This window comes from Cannabis sativa, chromosome 4 (assembly GCF_029168945.1).
Source record: "Cannabis sativa cultivar Pink pepper isolate KNU-18-1 chromosome 4, ASM2916894v1, whole genome shotgun sequence".
Lineage (NCBI taxonomy): Eukaryota > Viridiplantae > Streptophyta > Magnoliopsida > Rosales > Cannabaceae > Cannabis > Cannabis sativa.
Window position 1 is genome coordinate 43,057,774 of NC_083604.1, and position 10,546 is coordinate 43,068,319.

Below are 10,546 nucleotides of genomic sequence, written 5' to 3' on the forward strand. Positions count from 1 at the left end.
TTATACGTGGTATCAGTGTTCTCCCGAACACTCCTAGTCCACGGGGCTACGCCCAGATAATGAAATCAATTAATAAAGTATCAAAATTACAAAGACAATTGACTTAAAACAAGTTTAGACTCCCTCTAAAGTATTGCCGCAATCCTTTGTAATCCACTTTATGAATCTGACTTCTTGAAACGCCTTCAAGCCCGAACTCCCTTCGTCTTTAAAGTGTGAGTGCTTACTTCCTCCCGAAGTAAGGCTTCAACAAGTCTTCTCCCGAAGACCAAATGCTTACTTCCTCCGGAAGTAAGGCTTTATCAAGTCTTCTCCCGAAGACCAGTCTCTTGTTCAATCAAGTTGTTCTTCACAAACTCTAGGACAGAGTAAGAACAGAAATAAACTACTAGAACCTAGATGAACAACTAGGCTCTCTCAAAACAAAGAAAACTCTCTTCTCTCAAATAAGATAAGTGCAAAAAATGAATAATGGAAGAGCTGATTCGAATGGCTGCTCTCTAGGCTCTATTTATAGAACATAGAAACCTTAGAGACAGTTACAAGATCGAATCTACAGCTGTACAAAAACTTTCCTAAGAAAACACGATCTGCAGCATCAGATTTGGATGCTGACGCAACAAATCAGACCAGAAACGGGAAACTTGCTATAATCGGGTCCGATCCTCTATTAATGCTTGATTCCTGCCAAAAATAGATTAGATATTCTGATTGTATCAAGATACAATCGAAATCAATAAGGAAAAAGCAATAATCAAAGTTTCCTTAGAAAAGACAAGTTTCCTTAAAAAAGACCACTTTCCATAAGAGAATTGCTTCTCTTACAGGAAGTTTCCAAACAAAGGAAAGTCCAGCTGAAAAGTGCAACTTTCTTAAGAAGGAAAAGAGCAACTAAAACCGAAAACACAAGGTAAGAATTCAGGAATGTATGCAAGAGAATCTTACCATAAATGAAAAAGTATTTTGTCAACTAACTTGCCAAAAAATGACTTTACAGAAGAGCTCTTTGTGATTTGGGAGCTAGTATTAATCTCATGCCTATGTTATTTTTAAGAAGTTGGGAATTGAAGAAGCATGGCCAACCACCGTCACTTTGCAATTAGTGGATCGTTCCATGGCTCATCCAGAGGGGAGAATTGAAGATGTGTTGGTACAAGTGGATAAGTTCATTTTTCCAGCCGATTTCATTATTCTTGACTATGAGGAAGATAGGGAAGTTCCAATCATTTTAGGGAGGTCATTTCTTGCCACTGGAAGAACTTTGATAGATGTTGAAAAGGGAGAGCTTACCATGAGAGCTCAAGATGAGCAAGCCACGTTCAAGGTTTTCCATCCCATACGTGCTCCGAACGCAATAGGAGAATGCTTAGCAATTGGAGATATGGATCCTAACATGGTTGAGGAATCCAAATTCAAAAATAGTAAGAAGGTGAGAAAAAAGATTCCCTTTAAAGAAATTGCTAAGGATCACGAGCCGCGAGAAAGAAAAGACAAAACATCATTTGAACCTAAAAAACCACCCAAAAAGAAGAGAAAGAAAAAGAAGTTTAGTAGAAAAATTTGGTCTCAAATGTTTGAAGTTGGGAAACAAGTGATTTTTGCTAACTCTTTAACGAAGGCTACTCGTGGACGACTAGATTCAAGGTGTGATGGATCTTTCTTGGTGGTGAGAGTGTACCTCGATGGGGTGGTAGAACTACGTGATGCACTTTCAAGAAGAAATTTTTTGGTGAAAGGCCAAGGAGTGAAGTTTGGGGGTGGTGAGGTTGATCGAGCAAAGACCTCCATCACATTGGAAGAGGCTTGAGGAAGAAGGGTCTCGGGTTGTCATGGCTTTAGTGAATCAGATTTGGGCAACCTGAGAGTGGAGGAACAAGATTATATTTAGTTATATATATGCTATGTAATAAGTTTGGGGTGTGCCACCCCTTGAAAAAAATATATATGTATTTACATTTAAGTTTGGGGTGTGCCACCCCTTGTTAAAAAAGAAGAAGAAAAAAAATAGAAAAAAAAGGAAAAAAAAAAAGAAAAAAAATATATACATATATACATACTTATATAATTTTAATTTCTTTAGTTACTAATGAATTTGTAATGGTGTGGTGATTGTTATTGCAGGTGCACGACATGGAATGACAGAAAAATAGGCTGTTGCAATATGGTGTAAAGCAGAATTGTGTGCTAAAGCAGTTTGCCCCAGTAGTTACAGCATTGCATTAGCATCGCTTCAGCATTTTGAAGCAGAGACTCTAGTGGGGAAGAGTTCAAATCTTGAGGGAGTTTTCTTTTTCCTTAGTTAAATTGTTATTGCTGGTTGTGTTTGATTGTTTACTTAGTTTACTTTTATTGTTGTCTTTAGTTGTATGAGTAATAAATATTATGTGGATTAGATGTGTATTAATCATGTTGTTTTGTCATGTTTGTGATGTTCTATTTTAGCTTGGAAATGAGAAAAATACTGCATGTATTTTCAGCTTGGTTTAGGGTAGCGCTCGATGATGAAAAATATCTATTTTCCTCCATTTGTGGAGTGCCTTGGTTTGTGTGTTGAAAATGCTAATTTTAAGTGTTATTCTTGTCTAAATGCTAGCCTATGAGGAATACTTTCAACAATTGTATGCTTGTGTTATCCCACCATACTTTGAGTTTTTAGAATAGCTAACACCTTGAGAGAGTTTTAAGCATCTAGAATTGGTTAGTGTAATCCTTGAGGCGAAATCCTAGCGAGCTTTATAACTTGGAAATAATTTAGGCCATTTTTGGATGATTGAGCCTTTCAAGCCAACCCGAGAATATTTAATTGTCAATAGTCACCCCTAATTAAGCCAAAAGCCTAGTTTTTCTTAACACCCATCAAAGTCACTATATCCACACGTACACACAAAATGTTATCCTTCACAACCCAAACCTAATTGCTTAAGTTATCAAGGACTAATCAAACATTAATGGGGTTAGGGAAGTGAGGATACAACTTTACAAAATGTGGTGAAACAAGTTCACACTATAGATGATGATGGGATGTGAGTCGGGGTGGTGATAGTTGTAATTCACATAACACTAGATTCCTTCTCTTGCTATATATAGATATGTGGAAAAAAAAACAGAAAAGAAAAGAAAAAAATATATATATATACATATATGTACAATCATAATATTAATAAAATAAGAGAGAAAAAAAAAGGGGGCAAAGTTAAGACTAAGTTTGGGGTGTACCACCCCTAATCAAAGAAAAAGGTTGTTGTTCTTTCTCTCTCTTTATCTAGTTTATTTGAAAAGAAAAAAAAATACACATATATATATATATAGTACATACATATAGCAATAGAGTGGGAACTAGATGGAGTGAACATTTTGGGTTGAAAATGAAATTATGGATGAGCGCTTGAGAGAAAAAGAAAAAGTCCTTGATAAATTGAGGTAGTTAGGTCATGAGCCTAAAAATATCATCCTTTACCAAACCCGAACCTAAACCTCACATCTCAAGCCTATTAAAGTCCTTTTGATCTAAGTTGTAAAGCTAAGCTACATTAGTGGAGAGGATTGCACTAGTACAACTTATGGAAGCGAACTTATTAAACTTGAGGATCGAGGGTAGTTGTTATAGTATTTCAAGGTGTTGGTGGGAAGTATTTGCACATTTTATTGATTGAATTACTCTTGGTAAGCATTAAGGACATAAAGAACATGCAAAATTCTGTTGAAACACACAAGTCAAGGCATATTCACTACCACCAATTACACTTCCATTCCATTTAATTCTGAGAGCATTTTCGTCGCTAAACCAAGTGTGAAAGAGCAATATTTTCTCTACTGGAAGCATGTTAGTGTCGCTGTCATTTTCTGTTTTTTTTTTATTGTTTAGTTCTTGTTATTCTTCATTACTCGAGGATGAGCAACACTCTAAGTTTGGGGTGTGATAACTTTATGGTATAGAGTTATTTTTTATGCTTTTAAACTAAAAGTATTGTGAGAAGAGTAGTGAAAATGTGTTTGTTTACTTAACTTTAGTTAGTTTTAGTTTCATTTTCTATTTAGTAAGCTAACTTTTAAGTCTTGTAAAAATTGTTATTGTTAGGTGTGTTTTTCAATTAATTGTGCTTGTTTGCTGTTGAAAAAGGAAGCAAGGAAGAAGTGGAACACAAGCTGAAATTGGGGCAGATTGCTGAAGCAATGCTGAAGCGAAATCAGTATTCAAGCAGTGACGTGGAAACACGAGTTTCACTTATCCACATCAGCAAATTCGTCCCAGTCACTCAAAATACACCAGCTGGCTGCTGTGGAATGAAGGGGACTAAACCTAGTGGGCCAAAGTGCAAAAAGAATTGGGCTTCTCATTTTTAGGAGTGATTTTGTACCCTAGGAACCAAACAACTAAAAGGGAGAAAGAAAGAAAGTACATATCTTCAACCTCCATTACGTGAGCAGAGCTGCTGCATTTTTTTTAGAAGAGAAGTAAATGCAGAAAAAGTACAGCAAAGGAGGAAGAGAAAAGGGGTCCAAGCTTTAGTGATTGATTTTTCTTTTACCCTCTCTTAATTGTTTTCTTTCTCTTTCTCTTTTCTTGTTTCTTTTACTTAGATATTAAAACTTGTTAACTTGTAAACAAAGGGCAGCAGCCATGGATGAATATTTTTTACTTTGGATTTTATTTTCTTACTTGAATATGAGCTAGACTTTTAAGGCTTGAATGGCTATGAACTTCTATGTTGGGTATGATTAATTTTTAAGCTTACTTTAGCATTTTTTTTGCCTTTGTTCATTCAAGTGAGTTTTATTTTTATTTGATTGTTGTTCCTTGGCCATGAATAACAATTTGCTAAGCTAGATCTTGTACCAGAAAGGCTAGATCTTGTAGTTCAACTTGAATGGAGCAAGTAAAAAACCTAGATTTAGGTTTTTCTATGTAAGTGGAATAGGAATATTTCATTTACCTTGCATAACTTATAAAATTAATGTTTGAATAGTGTTCTGCTTGCTGGTTTGATATTGGAATATATTGAGCTAAGTGGTAGACTTAAATTTATGAGTGTTGGAAAATTCTCACAAGCCTAGAGGAATTTTTGTTATCTTTGTGCAGAATGTTGGAGTAATGCTGAACCAATGCTGTAACACCTGGAAAAAAAACCTGACTAGAAGGAATTAGCTATTCAATCCATTTTTGGCATATTACATTTTTTATCTTGCAAACAATTTTTCTAGCAGAAGTAGTATTAATTTTAGCAAGTTTATTTCATGTCATTTTTAATTTTGAATCATTACTCAACCATTTGCATGTTATTTCCTCTTACTTTAAGTTGTAATTTGTTGGTTTTACATCAAACTTTGTTTGCAATCCCTGTGGAGACGATCTTACTTATCACTTTATTACTTGTTTGACTGCATATACTTGCGTATAAATTTTCACAACAACATGTAACTGCGTGTGGTCTTAGCCATCTTCCGCTGAAAGTCACTTTTAAATTTATTAAACATATTGTGGATGTTGTCGTTTAAATTTTCTATTACTTTTAATTAAATGGTAATACTTTATTTTCAACTGGGTACCCATGTTTTAAAAATTGTTATTTTTTTTTAAATAAAGACAACATTAGTATCTTAACACCAATTTATTTATGGCATTTTATTTTAAGTAAGTAAGAGCGGTACAAATAGTATTAGAGCCACAGTTACATTGATCTTGAATTCACGCGACATACACACCATCGCTGCAAATGATCAACTTGTCATCAAGTATGTATGCTTTATTTTTGTTATGTCTTATATGTTAAATTTGGTTAATTCCAATCTAGTATTTATTTTAAGTTGTGCAGAGTTAATAATGAATCCAAACGTAATTAAGGCAATTAAAGGCTTAAGACGCTTGCCGACATCTAACGAGAGAAGTAAACTTAGGAAAATAATAGAGGATATGGATAAAATTAATCAAGGCATGGGAGCGTGTGTCGTTAATGGCACACGAGAAATATATAGTTATGTCACACTCACTAAGGTCTGAGGAAGCAAGAGCTCACCTAGATCAAATATGGAGACAAGTGAACGGAATCGGTTATATTTCGGAACATAACAAGTATAAAGAGTCAATTGAGAGATTCCTCAACACTTTCTCTGTCTTGGATGTGCGAATGAATGAGCAGGGTGTGAGAACCTTGCTCAACCATAAACTTGGGGCAGAATATCATGACTACTACATTGCCAACATCCCAGAGACAACAGTTGGCATTTACCATGATACAGAATATTTTGACTATGAGCCAATTTCATGAGACATCTTGGAGGATGGTTCTGACGTGGAAGATCTGGATGAGCCTGAAGAAGAAATACAACTAGCAGTAAATCCTGAACCGGTGGAACAACAAGGGAAGGACTCAGAAGACAATCTAGAAGAAGAGTCAGAGGAGGATCCAGAAGAAGATCCAGAAGATAAGGATGAATAGACGCATAGCTTGGTTTAGTCTTTGGCTTTAGATTTTCCTTTAGTTAGCTAAAAGTTTAGGGTATGGTTAATCGAAACAATTAAATGATTCTTCGGAGTTAGAATTTTAGTATAACTCAAACAATTTTCTTATTAGTGTAATTTTTTATATATAAATGAATGAAGACTATTTTTTTACATGGTGAATTGTTGCTTGATGATTTACGTTTTTTTTTAAAAGTTTATTTAATTTTAGTGTATAGATTTTTCCTTTTTGTGTGGGATACATTTTGGGTTATTTTCTTACCGCTGCCATCTCCTTTCTTTTGAGGAACAGACAAGGGATTTGATGGAAAGCGGTGAACCCAGAAGATCAACTCGGTTGAATGAAGAGCGGTTGTGCGAGACTGAGCTGGAGGTTGGGGCGAGGAGGTGCTCGCAGTGGAGGTCATGGTCGAGGCAGGGGAAACCAGTATGTCCCTGCTGAGGCAGTGATCCAGGAGAATCAAAATGCCCCTATAAATGGACAACAACCAGGTCAAGGTGGGGGCAACCACGAAGTCCCTGCTGGGGTAGTTGGTCAAGAACACCAAAACACCGCTGTAGTGGTGCCACCACAACAAGATTTGGCGCAAGAAGTTCCTCGTCTCAGGGAGGAACTTAGGAAGCGAGATGAAGAGCTTCACAACCGTCAGGAACAACCCAATCAAGGACAACATCGATTTTTGTCGGTACAATATATGCTTGTGCCGGAGGGTCGGTGGGAACCAATATATGAAAGGTTCCGCAAGCAACACACACTAAATTTTGAAGGGGGCTCAGATCCAATGGAAGCTGAGGAATGGTTAAGAATAGTGGAAGGTATTGTCGAGTACATGAGGCTCGACAACGGAGATAGTGTAGCTTGTGCTGCTAGTTTATTGAAAAAGGATGCTCGCATCTGGTGGGACGTTATTAAACAAACACAGGATGTGGCCCCAATGACCTGGGCTGACTTTGTGCAAGTTTTTAATAAAAAATACTACAGTGAAGCAATACTCTCAACTCGAGTTAATGAGTTCATGAACTTGAGGCAGAGTAAGTCTACAGTTACAGAGTATGCTCACCAATTTGACAAATTTGCAAAGTTTGCCACAGATTTCGTTCCTACTGAGTTTCGTAGGATTCATCGCTTTACTGAAGGGCTCGACTCCTGAATAAGTCGGGACATAGCGATGTCAGGGGTAAAGGCAACCACGTATGTTGAGGTACTGGAAAAAGTTTTAGAAGTTGAGTTGTGTGAAAGTCATATACAGAAAGACAATACGGCTAGGTGGGAGGCCAGAACGGCCAGTAATGGAGGTAGTGATTGTTGGGTTTTATGCCCTAAATAAAACTCTTTACAATCTGATTAGTTATCAATATAAGAAATTTGAAGTGATTGATGTTTGCATGAATTTTTCATGCTAATGGTTTAATATGTTTATTACATTCACACACACAAAATCAGTTAAAGACTTGGTCCCTGTTTCATCAGTGTTATTGGATTTACACTAATGTGATAATCAGCGATGATGTATACTTACACTTGGAGTAAGTGTTATGTTCTTTCCAGGACATTAGTAAAGTATACTAGTTTCGAATGTATGGAGTATACATTGGACTGGACCGATATTGCAACTAAGTTAAGATATTACAAACTTACAGTTATATATATCTTTCCAAGTCAATATCAGTAGTTGATCTTAAGATTAAAAGAATCTAAATCCTGATATGCTTAGGCTCAACTCAGGAGTGCTATTCATGTTCTTTGACTTATTAGTTAAGCCTACTTTTAGGTCAGGGTGATACGTATATTTTGGGAACATGATAGTATGATTGAGTGGGAGTGCTGAACATAAATATGGAATCTATAGCTTCTACTGGTGTATAGAAGTAAAGTGATGATTCCCTTCGAGCTTAGCAAATAGAAGTAAATGGATGAGCTCTTATTTAACTGACTAATCATTAGATCACTAAACACCATTTACAGGTAGCTAAGTGTTTTAAGGGGCAAAATACATTGAGGGGTGAGAACGGTAAAGAAATCTCATCTTGATGTAGATCATCTATATAGAGGATCTTTAAATCACAATAAGATTATAACAATGGTTAAATGAGATAGCATATTGATATCATGAAACATATAATATGCTCTATATGAGTCTGAGAGTGCAATTCTAAGTTCTAAGAGTGGATTCAACGAAGAATTAATAAGTAGGAATTTACTTGGTAAATTTGGTTCACTTATTGGAAGCTCAGCATATAGATCCACGGTCCCCATTCTAGTTGAGAACATTCTTCTTGTAAGACTCATTAATTGATTCGTGATTGATCAATTATAATTCTAAAGTTATACTATGTCTAATTTTATGAATTTTCACTTAGCAGGGGTGAAATTGTAAAGAAAAGAGTTTCTAGGTTTATTTATTTATTAATGGACTTTACATGTCTAATTAATAATTAAATTAAATGACAATATTATTTAATAATCTATTTTAGTTATTAAATAATTTGTTTTGGCATTTAAAATGTTAGAATTGGAAAATTAGCGTTTTTGAGAAAATAGAAATAAAATTTGATCAAGTGGGGCCCACTACTACACCTTGGCCGGCCACTAAATGAGGAGTTTCAAATTGATTTTTTCATTATTTTAATGCCAAATAATTCTTAACCTAAACCTAGTAGTTGCCTATAAATAGAAAGTGATGGCTCAGTCAAATCATAAGTTTTCACAAGCTTTCTGTCAGAAATTTCTCTCTTCAGAAAACTGAGCATTCCCCACTTTCTATACCTGGTCGAAACTCTCTCTTCTTTTCCCTTCATCAATTTCGAACCCTAGTGAAAGAGTAAGTGCCCACACACAGCAAGCAGTAACTCAATCATAGATTGGAAGACTGTGAAGGATCAAACTTGAAGAAGAAGGACATTCGGGCTCAGATCTTGATTATGCTCTGCTACAGAAAGGATACAAGGGTTAGAGATCTGAGTGGAAGGAGACATTAATTCCGCTGCATCAATGTAAGGTTTTCTTAACTTTATATGTGTTTAATTTATCGTTTTAGAAAGTTCATATTTAGGGTGTTTAAACAACATACTTGTGAGTAGATCTAAGATCCTGGTAAAATAAATTCCAACAATGATAACAAAAGGAAACCTCCAAGTAACCAACACAACGAAGCCGACAAGAGAAACAAGACGGGGTTCAATCACTATAAAGGGAAGAAGCCATATGTGGAGTACCCCCTAAGCCCAGCATGCAGGCGTAAGCATCGGGGAGAATGTTGACTGAAAGGCAAGACTTGTTACAAGTGTGGGCAACCGGGAAACTATAAGAAGGACTGTCCGCAAAAGGGTGATCAACTCAAGGATGACAAACTTGTCCCAGCTCGAGTATTTGCACTAGCTAGAGGGGAGGCTGAGACTAGTAACACTGTAGTTGTAGGTCAGATTTCTATCTCTGGGAAACTATGTACTGTTTTATTTGATTCTGGAGCTACGCACTCATTTATTGCTTCAAAGATGATAGATAAGTTAGAACTACTGTATGTAAACTTTAGTTATAAGTTCATGATGGAGTTGCCCTCGGGCGAGGTTATGATATCATCTAGAGGAGTGCGGGATGCGCTAATAAGGATTGCAGACAAGGAACTTAGTGGAGATCTGATAGAGCTGGAGATGGGGATTACGATCTTATCTTGGGTATGGATTGGCTATCACGACATGGAGCAATAATAGACTCTCGAAAGGGGACAGTGACTTTCACCCTTGAATCTAGAGAGACATTCATATATGAAGGAGTCAAAGTCAAGTCAAGCCTACTGCTAGTTACAGCCCTAAAGACTCAAAGGATGATACGTGCGGGATGTCAAGCATACTTGGCCAACATAGTAGATAAGTCAAGAGAAACCCCCCCCCCCTCCCCCAAGCCAGAGAATGTCCATATAGTATGTGAATTTCAAGAAGTTTTTTCGAAAGACCTACCAGGGCTACCCCTAGATAGAGAGATAGAATTTGTGATTGAGTTAGCGCCAGGCACTGCACCAATCTTGAGGGCTCCATACCAGATGGCTCCTAATGAATTAAAGGAATTGAAGGCTCAACTACAAGATC

General features: G+C 36.4%; 2 protein-coding genes across 5 annotated transcripts; both read left to right on the plus strand.

The window, feature by feature from the left end:
- Nucleotides 1–1,083: 1,083 nt before the first annotated feature.
- LOC133037225 (uncharacterized) lies at nt 1,084–4,743 on the plus strand. Of its 4 annotated transcripts, none has more exons than XM_061114116.1 (2): nt 1,084–3,823; nt 4,121–4,743. In XM_061114116.1, the coding sequence occupies exon 1, from the start codon at nt 1,115–1,117 to the stop codon at nt 1,805–1,807; it is 693 nt and encodes a 230-aa protein (XP_060970099.1). In that variant the 5' UTR covers nt 1,084–1,114; the 3' UTR covers nt 1,808–3,823; nt 4,121–4,743. The 4 variants fall into 4 exon arrangements, with proteins under 4 accessions (XP_060970099.1, XP_060970101.1, XP_060970100.1 ...); XM_061114118.1 differs by having other exon boundaries at nt 4,125–4,743; XM_061114117.1 differs by having other exon boundaries at nt 1,084–3,663.
- A 2,886-nt stretch (nt 4,744–7,629) lies between these two features.
- LOC133036943 (uncharacterized) lies at nt 7,630–10,168 on the plus strand. Its single transcript, XM_061113722.1, has 2 exons — nt 7,630–7,756; nt 9,729–10,168. The coding sequence occupies exons 1-2, from the start codon at nt 7,630–7,632 to the stop codon at nt 10,166–10,168; spliced, it is 567 nt and encodes a 188-aa protein (XP_060969705.1).
- Nucleotides 10,169–10,546: the final 378 nt, after the last annotated feature.